Source organism: Drosophila takahashii, chromosome 2L (assembly GCF_030179915.1).
Source record: "Drosophila takahashii strain IR98-3 E-12201 chromosome 2L, DtakHiC1v2, whole genome shotgun sequence".
NCBI lineage: Eukaryota > Metazoa > Arthropoda > Insecta > Diptera > Drosophilidae > Drosophila > Drosophila takahashii.
The window spans coordinates 34,963,819-34,981,895 of record NC_091678.1 but is presented as its reverse complement, the minus strand read 5'-3'; the positions used below and the strand labels follow the sequence as shown (position 1 = coordinate 34,981,895).

The following is an 18,077-nucleotide window of genomic DNA, read 5'->3' as shown; positions in this document are numbered from 1 at the left end:
TAATTCTGTGGGCTGCCAAGTATTGACACCCAGGACTCCAAGTGTTTGATCACTTCCTCTGCGTTTGTTGACTTAGTGGGAAACAACCAAGTGTATTTTAAAAAGCCATCCACCATTGCAAAAATGTATCTGTAGCATTTTGATGTCATGTCTAATGAGACCAGCTGGTCCATATGAAGCGTTGAAAGGGGAGTATCTCCTTTGTTTATAGCGTGCAAGAAGTCATCCTGCTTCCCCAATTTCTGATTATGTGTGATACATTCGATACAGTTGGAAATGGTCTGCTTCACTTTCTTCTCGAGGTGGGAAATGTGGAAATCCTGCTGGATTGGATGCATCGTCTTCTGCGTTCCCATGTGTCCAAAGTTGTGCGAACTTGTTATTATCTCCTTTTCCATGCATTTTGGTACTGCTCTTGTCCATTTACTTGTTAAAAATCAAGCTGTTTTTGATTATATAATCGGCAAACAGTCCATGCTTTAAAATTTCGCGAACAGCCGTTAAATGTTCATCATTTAATTGGGCTTTCTTGATCTGCGTGTGAGCTTCGGATGACACAATCATTATAGGGAAACGACTTAAGCTGTCGACAAGTTGCATTCTAGTTCCTGCTCAACGTTGAAGGTAAAGTTGTCAAGCACCTCGTCTATGAGTGGAACTGGAAATCGATATTTAAGAACCTTGGTGTTAAAAATACGATAATCTATGCACACCCTGTATGTCTTGTCCTTCTTCTTGGCTAGCACAACTTTAATAGCAACATCTGAACAGGACTCTCTTACAATTCCCTGCTGCAGCCATTCCTCCACCTGTTTGCGTACTATTTTTCTTTCTGCTGCTGAAGATCGGCTTGGTTGTTCTCTAAAAGCTATGTTGTTGCAATTAGGGATGATTGTCGTCTTTACAGGGCAGGTTAGCTTCACGTCAGACGGCTTGTAGTCATCAACCATTTGCTTGACTGCTGTTTTAAAGTTGCCTGGAACGTCTAGTTCTAATTCATGACTCATCACGTTGTAGATGTTATGGTCGTTCTCGACAACGATGTCGTCTCCTAGTTTGAAAGCTTATTTTCCTTTCTCCAGCACAACAGTAAACTTTTTTAAGAAGTCGAATCCAATAATGGTGTTCACATTAATTTTGCTGTCGGGAACGATGAGAAACCTATGTAGCGTTTGCATTCCATCTACCTCCACGTCGACATTCAGTGCACCCAGCACCGAGGTTGCAATGTTTCCAAGCCCGTACAGTTTTGCAAATCTTTTCTGCAGGGGAATTTCGGCAAACTTATCCTTGTAGGTCCTCATACGCATAGGCAACACAGCAGCTCCAGTGCCTACTAGGCCTGCCACACTCTTTTTGTTGATCGCTAGTACTTTCTCCCTCGACTCGCTGATTACACCGACAATTGGCTTTTCACCTGTATAATTCCTTGAAGTATGCACAGCTCCGTTGCATTTAAAGCATTTCGTCTCCTCTTTACATTCGGCTCTCATATGCTCAGTTGAGCCGCAATTGAAGCAATGCCTCTAACTCTGATTTTGTTTTCGATCAAACCGCTTTACTAGTTTTCCTGCTTTACCGAGGTCAGTCTGATTAACTGCTTGCTTGCGCTGCATATTGGATTTCGTCATCATTTCGATCGTTTCAAATCGCCTTCATAGCTTCTTGAAGGTTGTCGCACTGTATAGAGGGTATTTGAGATCGTTACGAAGCTTTAATCCATCTGCTATGTAGCGAATTCCCAGAGCTGCTGTCTTACGCATATGCAAAACATATTCGTGAAAATTCTCGAAGCTGCTTGTGTACTTCAGCACTGGTCAGCGTCTTATCAATCTCGTCCAAAAGTACTTCGCATAGGGTATCATAGTCCGAAACAGTGGTGGACTCCAGGAATAACATTGCAGTTCTCTTCATTTTCATACGAGGGTAATACTATATATTAGCGGACTCACCCCCAAAAAAAAATATTTGTTTGATTTGTGGTGCGACTCCCTTAAATATTGAAACTTATATTGCCATAGCGATTTTATTTTTCTTTAGCCGTTTGTAAAGGTGACAAGGTTACCTTTATGTTTAGACTCAATAAGTAATGACAAGTCTACGCCATCTATATGAAATTAAAATATTTGATCAAGGGCAACAGTTCGTATGAGTGATAAACTTAAAGGTCAATGCGCAAGCACTAAATCGCATTTTTTTATACTTTTTCTTTTTGGTACACTTTCCCTTTTTGTCAAAATAAGACTAATTTAAAATTCCAAAAATCTGTTAATTTGGTATTAAAAGGGAACTAGTCCCCACAACCGCGTAAAAATGATCCCCGATGCACAGCGAATTCTTAAGAACTCTCAACCATGGATGACCACATGTGTATTTATACCCGTTGCTCGTAGAGTAAAAGGGTATACTAGATTCGTGCAAAAGTATGTAACAGCTAGAAGGAAGCGTTTCCGACCCCATAAAGTATATATATTCTTGATCAGGGTCACTAGCCGAGTCGATCTAGCCAGGTCCGTCTGTCCGTCTGTCTGTCTGTCTGTCTGTCTGTCTGTCTGTCTGTCTGTCTGTCTGTCTGTCTGTCTGTCTGTCTGTCTGTCTGTCTGTCTGTCTGTCTGTCTGTCTGTCTGTCCGTCTGTCCGTCTGTATGAACGCTGAGATCTCAGAAACTACAAAAGCTAGAAGGTTGAGATTTCCCACACATATTCTTTGGCTTCCTACGCAGCGCAAGTTTATTTTAGCCGAGCGCCACGCCCCCTCTAACGCCCACAATCGCCCACTAACGATTTTAAAATGGGTCCTGCGCCCACATCTTTAAAGATTTCCGAGAAGTATAAATGCAATTTTGTTGTGTATATTTATACCTATCGAAATCGGACCATTCATTAAAAAGTTATACGCAATCGAAAATTATATATCTATCTCCCTCGCACTCCCTTTAGCTGAGTTACGATTATTAGTCGGGACACCAACCCGACACAGCGTTCGCACTCCCTTTAGCTGAGTGACGGGTATTAGATAGTCGGGACAACAACCCGACTATAGCGTTCTCTCTTGTTTTATTATGATAATCAGAAGAAATCGCAGTCCAAGGACTATTATATATTTCAACCTTTCTTTAAGTCTTTTTCACCCAAAAGCAAACGTCTAGATAGAATTTGTTTTTCTCAGCGACACAAGAATCCTTATTCAGCAACAACTACTTGTTTAATACTTCAGAAGAAGAACGGCGCAGTTCCTCTACTACTTTCTTTTTTAAATGCACAAAATGATCGTTCCTGGCCGTCACTAAAATCTCGATACAGCATTGTGATAACAATCATATGTCCTTTATAGACCACGCTCCACTCATAACACGATTATTTGCATACGTTTTTTCAGTAGACAAAAAATACAATTAAAAAAATGTGACAAAATTCTACACTTTTTTCATAGGAATTTAAGCAATTAAATTATTTTATAGGAACTCAATTAAACAATTAATTCATTTTATAGAAACTCATTTAAACGTAATTACTTTGATTGAAAATATGAGAAAAGCACCCTTGTTTTTTATAGCAAAACCGGAAACTTTGAAATTAAATTACAAAAGAACCATGGCCGACCGCCAAGTTCTTTTTTGCACGTAAATTCTTAAGAAATCGCGGTTCATCGGACCACTAGGTCCAATCCACCAGCTCACATGTATTTTATTTAAATAAAGAAAATTTTCTGAAAATAAAAAAAGTCCTTTCTAATTTTAAGAAAAAAATTCTATGTTTAAGAAAAGCACTTTCTAAATTTTAGGAAAATTTCTTAATTCGATGTCAATTTTTCTAGATTTTAGAAAAATATTTCTGCTTTTCAGAAATTTTTTCTAAATTTTAGAAAATTCCTTTCTAAAAAATACGGTAAATTGCCATCGACTGAAAATCATGATGAATTTCTTGATTTAATGGCGAATTTGAGCTGTTTTTTTTTTGAGTGTACGCTTCAACAAGAACAGGATTGGGATCCTCACAGGATTAATCACCGGGCATTGTACTATTGGCTGTTGAGGAGGAAACAGAGGCGGTAGGACATCTCTTATATACATGCCCAGCAGGAGCGACCTAGTGCGCCAAACAATATTGGAATTAGAACAAGTATAGCACACCCAAATAGCGTAGACAGACAGACAAAAATCTAAATTATATCTGCTTTCGTATTATTTTTAATTGTTTGATCCTTCCTATGGAAAATTTAATTCGAAATTTGGAAATGTTAAAGAAAAGCTATATCCCAGAGAGGAAGAGAATGTAAAAAAAATCAACAAAGAAATCAACTCTGATAGAGATCAAAGACAGAACAAAGTCAACACACACTAAGGGCTTGATCAGCTTTTCGAAGTTTACCGATCTGGCGACGCTATAGTTCCCAACCAGTTATAGCGCGGCTTGCATGGAAACCCACTTCGATCGTTGACCAAGACAGCGATTTCACTGATGATGATTGTAGTTGGCTACTACATGAAACATGGATGTAAATTGAAGCCTCTTCGCTCTTTTTGTGTGTTTGGCATAATGCCGACGCACAGTGGCGCCTTGGGCCAAAAAACGTGCAATAAATCACTTTTTCGACTTTGTCCTAGAAAGTTGTGACCCATACCAATCGACAGGTAATTGATCCACTATTACAAATATGTAACCCTTTTTCAAATCAAAAAATTTATGTAAAAGATATGAATTTTCAAAGTTGAAAAATTTTTCACTTAAAAAAAACACACCGTTTTTAGGTAATTTTTCGCACTTCCGGGGGGTTTTTCTTAAAAACTAGGTATCGAATCGCTTTGCTTCTTTTTTCCACGGATTGGTGTGTTAGTTAAGAGTAAAAAAAGTAAAACATATTGCAGTTTGCCATGCGCATCTCTTAGTTATGAGTTATTTGCGAAACGTCCATTTTTTCCATATTTTTCAACTTTGATGGAAAATAAAAAAAAACTATTTAATACTATTTTTTTTATACTTCCGTAAAACGTTATTTGGACTTTCTTCTTGATATTACGAAAGTTGTAGCTGCGTCCGCCTGCGTCCGCGGTTTTAAGAGCCAAAAAAGGGAAAAAAGTCATGGTCCAAGAAATTGCATATGGCGCATCCTTGTGAAAGATTTGTCCAAAACATGGTTTTAAAGTCATGAAAATTTGATATGATGTTCAACAGCTCGATATAAGAAACTTTAGTTCTACCACTTTTGGAAAAACCCGCTAGTTTAGCGGGAAAACAGCTATAAATAGCTAAAATACGGAAGGCCTTAACTTCTAAACTAGTGAAGCTACAGACTTGTGCTTTTTCTTGTTTAAAAGGTATTTTAAAATGCTTTAAGCGCCTCCTATATGTAATTTGTGTAACTGTAATATTTAAAAAGATATGCACAAAACACATTTTTTTAAAACTTTTTTTTAGTTTCTGTTATTTTTCTCACAAACGGCTCTAACGATTTCCTTTAAAACTTCAAACTGTATAGCCCTTGAGATTCCTTAAATTTTTGTATGTATCATGTTACTGTAAAAAAAACACGTTTAAAAGTTATTCAGAAACGAAAATAGCAACTTTTGCCAGCTCAAAACAACTTACGCTGCCTAAGCATTGAATTTAGTATGTGCGAATCCAAACTGTATTCCAGGGTCATGGAATCACAACCTTGTCACAGAGTTAGAATCTAGTAATTATAGTCCAGAAATGTTAAGTCTATTGGATTTACCAAGTTTACCAAATTGTGACCATTATTTCAAAAAACATGAAATATAAAAATTTTTATTTTAAAAAAAAAACTTTAATTTTTTTTTTTTGTTTTTTGAGTTTTTAAAAATTAAAACATAAAAAAATAAACTAAACAAAACGTAATTTTAAAAAAAAAAAATTTTTTTTTTAAAATTCCAATTTTTTATTTATTTTTTTTAATAAGTTTTAAAAATTACAACATGAAAAAAGAAACTAAAAAAAACAAAAACTTTTTAAAAAAAGTTTTTTTTTGTCGGAAAAAAATGGATTTGTTTTTAAATTCTGACTTTGCCGATTTGTAAGTACGCCTCTGCCACGCCCACTCCCTGTCTCAAGCAATAATTTGAAAGGTGGATCAATTATCTATCATTTGCAAATTCAATTATCTTCACTGGTTCAAAAGTTATGATTTATTACCAAAAAAAAGTCAAAAGGCGCCACTGTGCGACGTCTTGGACTTCTTGAAGTCTAAGCCGGCATGACCTCGAGTTTGCTAAAAACTTCTCTATATTATGTATATATTTATTTCTATTTAATTTTGCGGCCGTTCATATCACAGTTACATTATATAATCATCAGATATTTTAAAAATTTAATTCAAAATTCAGAAATATTAAAAAAAAAGTATTTCGGAAGTAAAAGGTAATATTTTAAAAACTATCGAAGCTAGAATTTTTTTTACGTTCTTTTTCCGATATTTTCTTTGGGAGCTATAAGATATAGAAGCTCTGTGAGCTATGAAATATAGTTGTCCGATTCGGCCGGTTCCGACTTATATACTACATTCAAAAAAAAAGAAGACTTTTTGGAAAGTTTCATCCCGATAGCCTAAAAAATAAGAGACTAGCTTAGAAACGTAAAAACGTAAAATTAAATGAAAAGTAATAAACTTAATGATAAAGACGATGAAATTCAACATATTTTTTATGAAAAGGGGCGGTGAATAGGTGATGAAAATAGGCGATAAACAGGTGATGGATAAGCGCCAGTTTCGTGCAGTGATAAACCCCTAGGACATGCTAATGTTAAAATCATCGCTATTTTGCTTGGTGCTAAATTTTTGGCAGTAATTCCCTGCTAAAAAGGTGATGAATGGAACTCCAGGGTAGTTTCCGAGATATCAGCGTTTATACGGAGATAGCTAGGTCGATTCCGCTAGAGATCAAGATTTATTTGGCATAGTAAATTAAATTTAAGAAACTTACCTTGCCCGTTACTTTTTAGGGTGGCGTTCTGATCGTAGGTCGCCCAATCCGCTCGTAAACCGTTTCGAAGACTGCTATAGTGAGAGCAATGCATGTTTTGTGCTATAAACTTATACTCCTGCGACCATTGTCCGCCGGGCATGTTCAGATGCGAATACTTGTTAAACCCTTCGAACGGCATGGGTACATTGCTTTGCATGGCCGAGCTAAGACTGATTAAACCAAAGCAATCATAGGATTGCACATGTAGATCCTGACAAATATTGAAGTTGCGTAAGACTGCATTAAAACTGTTGTCAGTAGTGATGTCGATGTTTGAGATAGACGCCTGCGTTAGAATCACAGTGGACGAGATATCCCGGGAGCGCTGGCGAGAAAAACGAGTTGTCTCGGCAGCATCCACATTAGTTGGGAGAGGAATCGTGGCCGCATCCATGTCATTTTCCAATGAGAGACTAAAGTAAAATTGTTGAGAAGCTGTGAATACATATGTATAAAAAAATTTACATTTTAGAAGATTTCAAAATTTTTGAACAGGTTATACTTTAGTACCATGACTATTTCATAATCGTTACTTAGCTAAATGAGTGTGAGAGATACAGTTTGTCAAGTAATTGTTTGCAAATGGGAAAATGGCATAGAAATTCGTTTTTAGATGTGAAATATACAAGCAAATTCTAGATTTTTTAATTTTTTTCTCTTGGAATGTTGTTTATTAAACTATTATCTTTCCGATTGCATCAAAACATTTTCAATTTTCACCCTAAAGCACCCTAAAAATATTCGGCTGTCAATTAATTGTTTGTCCGACGAAAAGTTCTGCATCATTATTTTGCAAGAAATGTGCAGGATTCTAACATTTTTGTATATAGCAAGAACAGTGAGGCTCAGATTGCTTGCAAAGTGCATGTATACATGGTTTAAAAACTAAGACCATCGTCAGGAGTTATTACCCTGCACATTTCTGATGCAGGACTTTTCGTTGGACATTCCTTTAGGGGAATTGCCAAAAATAGCATCACATTTTACCGCTCAAAACGGGAGAAAACTGCGTCGAAAATGCCATTACCATACAAATCACCTGCAAACGTTTTTTGGAAGAAAACCCTTAAAAAGTATAATTAAAAATGTCCTTAGACGGTCAATTCCGGGTCGGTTAAATGCAGGGCAGCCACCACAAGGACCCCAACAAAACTTAGTGCAATAACTTTAGCCGATTTCAAGCTATAGCTAAAAGTCAAATAATTATTTGGAAAATGCAATTGACAGCCGAATATTTGCAATATTTTAGTTTTTTTTTTGTTTTTGAGGGTGTTTTAGGGTGAAAAATGAAAATATTTTGATGCATTCAAAAAGAAAAAAATTAAAAAATCTAGTATTTGCTTGTACATTTCCCATCTAAAATCGAATTTCTATGCCATTTTCCTTTGTGCAAACAATTACTTGACAAACTGTATGTATGAAGAAATGCAAGCCGTTTTACAGTTTTACAAACTCTTTTAAAGATGAAAGCGCCAGGCTTTTTTTAATGTCGTTAAAGGCGATAGTAGGCGTGACACTCTCCCAAATTTCTCTCTCTCAATCTCTCTCTCTCTCTCTGCGCTGGGGTAGAGACAACTTAGCGCGATCGTGACAAAGGCATGGACAAAGGTAAGAGAACAAGAAAGATTGAAATTGCAGATGTTATTTTTCTCGCTCAGTATTCTTTTCTATTTCTCAAAGGCGTGCGCCGTTTTTCCGTGTTTTTCAATTGCGTTCTAACTGTGATAAGTTGTTTTCGAGTTCAAACAAAAGTGCTATTTATCAAGAATACATTTTTAGGTAAGTAATTTTCAAGGGTATTAAAACTTTGTCTTGTCTTAATTATTATAGCTTCTCATTATACCCTTGCAGAGGGTATTATGATTTCAGTCAGAAGTTTGCAACGCAGTGAAGGAGACGTTTCCGACTAGTGTTGGGTTGCTCATGAGTGAGTGAACAAAAAAGAGTTGCTCACTAAACTGAGTGAGTGAACATGTTCCTTCGAACTTGTTCTTTATTGTTCACTTGTTCACTTTTGCTCACTTGCTCCTTTTTGTTCACTTGCTCAGTTTTGCTCTCCTACTTGCTCTTTTTTGTTCACTTGTTCAGTTTGGCTCTCTTATTTTATCTTTTTAGTTCACTTGCTCAGTTGCTCTCTTGCTGTTTTTGGCACAAAAAGTATTTGTTTTTACTTTTGGGATGCATTTTGGATATGGTTTTACAGGCAATGAGCTGTTTTCTCAGAGCCAGTGAAAAAGTTAAAGACAGAACAAGTGAGTACGTGAACAAGTGAGCAAGTGAACAAGTCAGCAAGTGAGCAAGTGAGCAAGTGAACAAGTGAACAAGTGAATAAGTGAGAAAGTGAGTAAGTGAACAAGTGAGCAAACTCACTGAGTCAACTCACACAACTCATTGGGAAAAAAAGAACAAGTGAACATTTTCGCCCAAATGAGCAGTTTTTACCCAACACTATATCCGACCCCATAAAGTATACTTGATCAGCATCACTAGACGAGTCGATTTAGCCATGTCCGTCTGTCCGTCTGTCCGTCCGTTTCTACGCAAACTAATCTCTCAGTTTTTAAGCTATCGGCTTGAAACTTTCCCAAGCCTTCTTTCTATTGCTGGTAGTATATAAATCATATAGCTCCCATAGGAAGGGACCTTCTACCCTTGGGAATATTATTTTTTAAATATTTCTGAATTTCGAAAAAAATATTTAAAAAATCGGACGACTATATCATATAGCTGCCATAGGAACAATCGAAAAATTAATGGGAAAGTAATTGGAAATAAATTTAAGCTTCTTTGGTTTTTTTTTTATTTTCTTCTACTCTAGGATATGACTCGTTTTGAATATTTCCGAGATTCAATTTTAATTTTATCAAAATCGGACGACTATATCATATAGCTGCCATAGAAAATTAATTGGAAATGAGGACGGAAGCTAACTTCGGCAAGCCGAAGTTTTAATACCCTTGCAGATTTTACGAATGAAAACTTGACTATAATATTTTATAATTGAAAACAAGAGAGAACGCTATAGTCGGGTTGTTGTCCCGACTATCTAATACCCGTCACTCAGCTAAAGGGAGTGCGAACGCTGTGTCGGGTTGGTGTCCCGACTAATAATCGTAACTCAGCTAAAGGGAGTGCGAGGGAGATAGATATATAATTTTTGATTGCGTATAACTTTTTAATGAATGGTCCGATTTGAAAAATGTCTTCTACATTTCGATAGGTATAAATATAAACAACAAAATTGCATTTATACTTTTTGGAAATCTTTAAAGATGTGGGCGCAGGACCCATTTTAAAATCATTAGTGGGCGATTGTGGGCGTTAGAGGGGGCGTGGCGCTCGGCTAAAATAAACTTGCGCTGCGTAGGAAGCCAAAGAATATGTGTGGGAAATCTCGACCTTCTAGCTTTTGTAGTTTCTGAGATCTCAGCGTTCATACAGACGGACAGACGGACAGACAGACAGACAGACAGACAGACAGACGGACAGACGGACATGGCTAGATCGACTCGGCTAGTGACCCTGATCAAGAATATATATACTTTATGGGGTCGGAAACGCTTCCTTCTAGCTGTTACATACTTTTGCACGAATCTAATATACCCTTTTACTCTACGAGTAACGGGTATAAAAATATAATGTTAAAATTTTTCACCCTATTGTTCTTATGGGAGCTATCGGCACGCGCTTTTACCCTAATCAAGGGTAATCAAATAATAAGATTTGGAAATTTTCATGTCAATAGCTTATACTCTGCGCGAAATATTCTGAAAAACGTCAAATTTTGACCGATTTGACCCTATTGTTCCTATGGGAGCTATAAGATATAGACGTCCGATCGGTACGCGCTTTTACCCTGAACAAGGTATGCGTAAAATAAAAAGATTTAGAAAGATTCTTGTCAATTACACTCTCTGTTCGCTTTCGCTCTTACACTCTTTTAATTTTTAAAAAAAATTTATTAAATTTGATAAATTTTTATTTTTATTAAATAATTTTTTTTTATAAAATTAAAAAATAAAAAATTTTAAAATGTTTACTAAATTACATAAAACAATAAATTTTAAAATTGTTGTTTATTAAATGGATGGTTAAATAAAAAATTGTAAGTTTTTAATAGATTAAAAAATTAATTTTTACTTTTTGTCATTCAGTAATTGTCAAAACACTTAACTTTAAATCGTTAAAAATTGTTAAAGAACTTGTAAACGATGAGAAAACATGAATTCCATAAGGATCCGATAAGAGTGAGACAGTAGACCTATATGCTGCGAGGCGGGGCTGCGGGGCCTTGTTAAAAGAAATCCGACATTTTAAAAACTAAACATGGCTCCACCTACAGTTGCGAAAAAAATAATAGCACCACTTCGTCACAGGTTCTTAATATTAAAGAAATTTGAAAAAATTGATACGGATATCGAAAATATTGTCAACATATAATTTTTTCAGATTTTAAGAAAAAAAGTCAAAAAAAGGCCGAAAAAAATAATATCACCACTTCCGTTTTCTTTAAATAAAACGTTACGATGCGCTAATATTCTTGTGTATAAAGGATATATTTTATGAGATTTGCCTAAAACTAACTTCTCCTGATATCCAGACATCAAATTGATTACCATTTGGCAATACAAGGACATGTGGAAAATTTTCCAAGTCGGAAAAGAAAAATATTCAAAAAAGAAACATATTGGATGAAAAACGGTCATGAAAACCGGTTGGATTGGTTAGGTTTTGGATCATCTTCATTAAGAATGGCATAAACTTTGAAGGATAACACAGAAAAACCGAGTCCTGGCCCATTTTTCCTTCAAAAATGTTATATCACAAAGCACAAAGAATCTTATCAGGGCCAAAACTAAACTAAAACACGTGCTTAAAATAATAGCGAATATTTTAATAGTTGGATAATGTTTCAATAAGCAATTTTATAAAACATGCACTTTAAAAAAAAATCCTATCCGAAATGCGAAACACATTTACAAGGGCATAGGGCTCGTCAAAAAAACTTACAAATGAATGCCCGCAAACTTATGAGAATGTGTGAAGGCAAAGTTAAATTGGGTAAGAAGAAATCCTTTTTATAAGTCATGTGTCTTCTAAACACCTAAATTGACCATAAACATGGTACCAAAACATCCATTTATTGAGCATGGACCTAGTATTAACATAGGATGAATACATCGTTCATGAATCATCCTATGATGTAAATAGTAATACGGTAGTAATTCGTAGCTTAAACTGAATAAAAAATACTTCTTAAATGAATCTTTGACCAATAAAATCCGGCCAGGATCACGGTCAGGATAGCAAAGAAAGAGTTCGAAAGTACTCAGTCAGCAATATACAGTGACTTGTGTACTCGCTTGACCATAACACAACCAAAAATCTTCGAGTTTTTTTTAAAGACAGTTTATACAGTTAATCTAAAACGTCTTAAATCATTTCCGAACAAAATTTGAAAATATATCATGACTTTTGGGCCCCAAACCTTTATAGGTAGGGTCCTGACTTGTTTAATCGATAGTAAGTCATTATATCCAAAAATCGCAAAAGATATTTACACTTTAAGCCAGCGGTCGGCAGGGGCCTATTAAGTGAGCATAGGGTTATGTTCTGCTCACCCGCTGCTCGCTCACGTATACTGTAGAACAGCGGTCTGCACACACAATCTGATGATCTGCCCAGTGCAATTTACTCATAAAAATATTAAACAAAATGTTATTGTATGTGTGTGCCGACCGCTGCTTTAAACTTAGATTTACTTGTTAGCTACCGCCAACTAAAGATTAAGTTACCCATTTGTCATTTTTCTACCTTTTATTCTATTTTTAGAGAAGTGGTGCTATTATTTTTTTCGTACGTTTTTCCAGTTTTGCATAGATTTTCTTAAATAAGTCCAGAAACCTTTTATAAAGCTAACATTTTTTTTTCATATGGGCACTTCCAAAATGTCGCTCGGGACATTTGCACACCTTTAAAGTTGAAAAAAAATTGTAAAACAATGGATTTTAATTTTAATTATGGGCTTTTCTTTTCAGATATCGGTAAAAAACTGCCGTATTCGCTCGGGACAAAAATAGAAGTGGATTTCGGGAAAGTTCATACAACACCAGAAATTAGCAAATTCTGATGGAATATTTGAATGCGATTTTTTTTAGAATGTTGTTCAAACATGTCGCTGTGAAATGCTTTTGGTTTTACTCAAAAATTCTTTGCCGTTTTTTTTTATGTAGTTTTAACCACATTCGCTCGGGACATGTCGCTCGGGACATTTTTTCCGACTGTTTTGTAAATCGGATTTCTTTACCTCTATCTCTCAATTGCTGGATGTTTTGCTTTTAACTTAATAGTTTAGCATGTGGATGAAGCATTCAGTACAGAAAAATGTCACATATTAGCATTCCTATAGGATAAATTTACAACAGAAGACAGGTCCAAAAAATAACAAAAAAATAGCCAAAAACTGATTTTTGCGTATATTGGTGGGGTTTTTCATAAAAATAATCAAACTAAACTCCAAATTTGTAGTTAAGCTCAGTATCCAACTAATTAGAAACTAATATCGGGGCAAAATGATGTGGAAATATGATTTATTCAAGTTTCAAGGTTTGTGGCTTGGTGGACTTTTTTTTGGAAGTGCCCATATTCAAATTATGTTAAGTCTTACTATTTAAAACCCGTTTTGAAAAGTTAAAAAAGTTAAAAAATGTGAGTAGGGTGACTAGTTAAAATTTTTTTGGGTTAGTGGTGCTATTATTTTTTTCACAGCTGTATTTGACAAAAACCGATTAAAACTAACAATATGACGCATATTTTAAATTAAAAAAAAAATTTATTTTTTGTGGGGAACCTGTTAGAAATTTTTTTTTTAATCCTTAATTTTTTTTTATTTTTAAGAAATTAAAAAATGATTAAAAAAAATTTTTTTTTTTTAAGAAGAGGTTGTAGAGGAATTAATGCAAAGGACAACCGTAGATAAAGATTTTCAATGAGAGGGTACTTTTTCAAAATTCACGTTTTTTGGCAAACTAAAAAAAAATTATAAAAAAAAATAATTTTTTTTTGTCCAAATCCTGATAAACGTGTTTACTTATTTTCTGAATAGTAAACGTAAAAAAAGTTTCAGGAAAATCAAAAATGTGACCCAAAAAAAGGTGTGCGGTTCGTAAAATAACCGCCCATATATATACTTTATGGGTTGGAAACGTCTCCTTCACTGCGTTACAAACTTCTGACCAAAATTATAATACCCTCTGCAAGGACTTCGACTTAATTGCCAAATTGCTCCTTTATTGAAGGACATTCAAAAAAAACTGAGTATGCCATGTTGTTCGTTTCCCTTTTGTTAACAATAATCTAAAAAATATAATAACTTTACCATTTAATTAACATACAAAATAAGGAAAAACTAAAAAAAGTCGACATTTTGGTACCACAAAAGTCATCATACCACTATGGCCTGACGCTCCCCTCAAAACTCTGTTTAGTATGGGAATTTTTTTTAATAATAATATTTTTTAATGATTTTTTTTTCTTGCCCAAAGTACATGAAAAATCCAACAAAATGAGGTATGTTTCATTAAAATCGGTCAATTGGCCAGCCGAGCTTCCTTTCTTGTTTATAGAATATGTTTATTTTTAATATTTTTAGGTCAAGCTGCATAAAGGTGCAAGGTGCATAAACAATATAATTTCAGTTGAAATCATTTTGTCCTACAGCCCAGAAGGATGTTATTCTTGCACTGCTAAGTAAGTTTTTATCATTCTTGTCCAATATTCTACTATTATATAATATTTGAAAAATAAATTTTTTTCAAATTTAGATTCCATCAAATAAAAACACCTCTTAACGAGGTAAAAACTAGTGACGATCGCACCTTCAACGTACAAAAGTTCTGATATCAACTTTTGTGACGAAAAATGATTTTAGATGCGACTAAATAAGTACGCTACCTAAAATTTACTCGTTCGGCCCGCTTTAGCAAATATTTAATATCTACACGAAAGTTTTCTGTTGTAGCGTGCCGAATGAACAAATTTTAGGTAGCGTACTTATTTAGTCGCATCTAAAATCATTTTTCGTCACAAAAGTTGATATCAGAACTTTTGTACGTTGAAGGTGCGATCGACACTAGTTTTTTACCTCATTAAGAGGTGTTTTTATTTGATATCAGAAGTTTTTGTTTGTTTACTTTTGCTCTCATAGGTGCTAATATTAACATTTAAATTTAAATTGGTCATAAATCATAATTTGTAAACTATTGTAATTTAACGAATTAAGTTAATGTTTTGGACAACCTGACAAACTGACAAAAAGAATTAAATTTTCATTTTGAGAAGACGTAGAAAATCATAATTGGCTATAACTTTTGAACGGAGCGTCGGATTTTATCATATGACCCCTCATTCGACGGGTATTTTCAAAAGGAACACAACTAAAACATTGCAAGGGGGCATTTATCCCCACCGGCCCCAACAGCTCCAAATTTCCAAATTTGCACTTTTGACTTTCACCGCTCTCTCTCCCAAGCCAATTGCATTTTTTGAAGTCTTGGTATGCAATCCTTTAAGTTTTGACAATACCTTTCGATTGGTGTATTACTCATTACGATTGGACTATCACAGCAGATTTTCGATTTTGCGGCTATATAATAGTAGTCGCCTTCGCACACTCTCCTGGTGCGCTTCGTCACTACACGGACTGCCGTCCATAGTGATTGGTCAAGAGCCTCCGGATAATATGCGGAGATGCGTGAGAAATCTTCATGCGCGACAAGGCAGCTCACCAAGGCTCCGGAAGCTAAGAACGTACCGAAGACCCCTACAAGTCACCGTAGTTTGTAAAAATCTATTAATTTAATGTAAAAGTATGAAAATACATAATTATAAATGGGCGGTGAACAGGTGAAAATGAGCAGTGAATAGGTGATGATTTTAGGTAATAATTAGGTGCTGGAAAAGCGCCAAAAAGATGATGAATTTGGAGATGAATCGGGCGATGAAAAATGGTGATGAACCCCTAGGACATGCCCATGTTAAAATCATCGCTATTTTTCATACAAATTCACTAGTGATTGAGCGCTTGGTGCTCAATTTTTGGGAGTGATTCTCTGCCAAAAAGGTGTTGAATGGAACTGGAGGGTATCAACCTTCTGGATTTTTTATTTTCAGAGTTCTCAGCTTTTACATGAGGGTCAATGATGCTAATCAAGAATATACATATGTATGTACATACATATGTACTTTCCGACGACTACAAATGATGATACAAATGTCTATAAGACATAAATAATATGTAATTCCTAAGAACATACACAGGCCAATTGCAATAATAATCTGAATTTTTTGAGTTTTAGTCCAAAGTCTAATTTACCTGGGTTTCTTTTAATATGGCAAAATCCAATAGGTAAGCGTCCTTTAAGCAGAGTAATTGCTTTTCCTGATTTTACGAACATTTTTCGCAGCTATTATTCTTATACTGGTGGAATATAGGAAATATATTATTTATTATTATTTATCATTTTTTAAGCTGCAGTGTGACCAAGTGTACTACTAGACTTCATGTTAAGTATACCAAACATATACCATTAATATATTAGGGTATTCCCCAATTACTGAATTGTTGATTTCGGTAAGGGCTAGTGCTCAACCTTACAAAATCTGGTGAAAAATACTACTTTCAGTAAATTATTATTTTTGCACAAACAAAGCCAAATATCAAATTTTCTATTCCTTTGGCCGCGGCTAAAGGCGTTAAGCCTAGTACTCAGTACGACGAAAACTGCTAGCTAAGCATAGGAGTAAGCGAGAGGCAAATAGGTAGCTAAAGCCTTTAGCCGGGGACTTTTTTCACCGCGGTACTCAGTTGAGCTAAGGAAATGGTAAGGAAATACCAAAAAAATGCTAGATTTAGCGGATGAATTCCGATGAACGCCCTTAGCCGCGGCCCAAAGAATAACAAATTTGATCTTTGGCTGTGTTTGTGCAGAAGCGGTTTGCCAATAACAATGTATAAATGGAAGGAAAACCATAAAAACCAATGGAAAACTGCCTGTAGGAGTTGCGGCAATACATATCTCCATGCCAACAGCAAATTTAAAGCTTGCGACCCAGGTCGGCTCAACATTTTGTAACATTTCAAAATTGGCGCCAGTTGATTTGTTTGCTGAGAGTAAGACCATGCTACATGCATTGCGGATGAACTCCGAAAACTTCGGTCACACTAAATGATTAATATTTTTCGACTAGTGAAACTCTTAGCCGAACTGAGTACTAGGCTTAAGCATAGAAGTAAGCGAGAGGCAAATAGGTAGCTAAAGCCTTTAGCCGGGGACTTTTTTCACCGCGGTACTCAGATAAGCTAAGGAAATAGTAAGGAAATACCAAAAAATACTAGATTTAGCGGATGAATTCCGATGAACGCCTTTAGCCGCGGCCCAAAGAATAAAAAATTTGAGCCTTGGCTGTGTTTGTGCAGAAGCGGTGTCCCAATAACATATTATAAATGGAAGGAAAACCACAAAAACCAATGGAAAACTGCCTGTAGGAGCTGCTGCAATACATATCGCCATTCCAACAGCAAATTTAAAGCTTGCGACCCAGGTCGGCTGTACGTTTTCTAAGTTTTAGAATTGGCGCCAGTTGATTTGTTTGCTGAGAGTAAGATCATGCTACATGCATTGCGGATGAATTTCGAAAACTTCGGTCACACTAAAATATTAATATTTTTCGACTAGTGAAACTCTTAGCCGAACTGCTAACCATATGAGTAAGCGAGAGGCAAATAGGTAGCTAAAGCCTTTAGCCGGGGACTTTTTTCACCGCGGTACTCAGATAAAGCCTAGTACTCAGTTCGGCTAAGAGTTTTACTAGTCGAAAAATATTAATATTTTAGGGTGACCGAAGATTTCGGAGTTTATCCGCAATGCATGTAGAATGGTCTTACTCTCAGCAAGCAAATTAACTGGCGCCAATTTTGAAATATTACAAAATGATTAGCCGACCTAGGTCGCAAGCTTTAAATTTGCTGTTGGCATGGAGATATGTATTGCCGACTCTCCTACAGGCAGTTTTCCATTGGATTTTGGGGTTTTCC

At 35.5% G+C, this 18,077-nt stretch overlaps 1 protein-coding gene and 1 long non-coding RNA gene across 3 annotated transcripts in view; one reads left to right on the top strand and one right to left on the bottom strand.

The window, feature by feature from the left end:
• The window catches only part of LOC138912699 (protein FAM210A), an 84,635-nt gene extending 68,083 nt beyond the window's left edge, over window positions 1-16,552 (bottom strand). Inside the window, exons 1-2 of one of the 2 annotated variants that reach the window (XM_070213961.1) lie at window positions 16,356-16,552; window positions 6,941-7,417 (exon numbers count right to left, since the gene is read on the bottom strand). In XM_070213961.1, coding sequence (XP_070070062.1) covers window positions 6,941-7,417; window positions 16,356-16,437 — 559 coding nt within the window. In that variant the 5' untranslated portion in view covers window positions 16,438-16,552. The remainder of the gene's footprint in view (window positions 1-6,940; window positions 7,418-16,355) is intronic. The other variant, XM_070213954.1, reaches the window with a different exon arrangement.
• Window positions 14,276-14,907, top strand: LOC138912032 (uncharacterized). The gene is made up of 3 exons (XR_011417669.1): window positions 14,276-14,468; window positions 14,527-14,551; window positions 14,634-14,907. It is a non-coding gene; the product is annotated as an uncharacterized lncRNA (long non-coding RNA).
• Window positions 16,553-18,077: the final 1,525 nt, after the last annotated feature.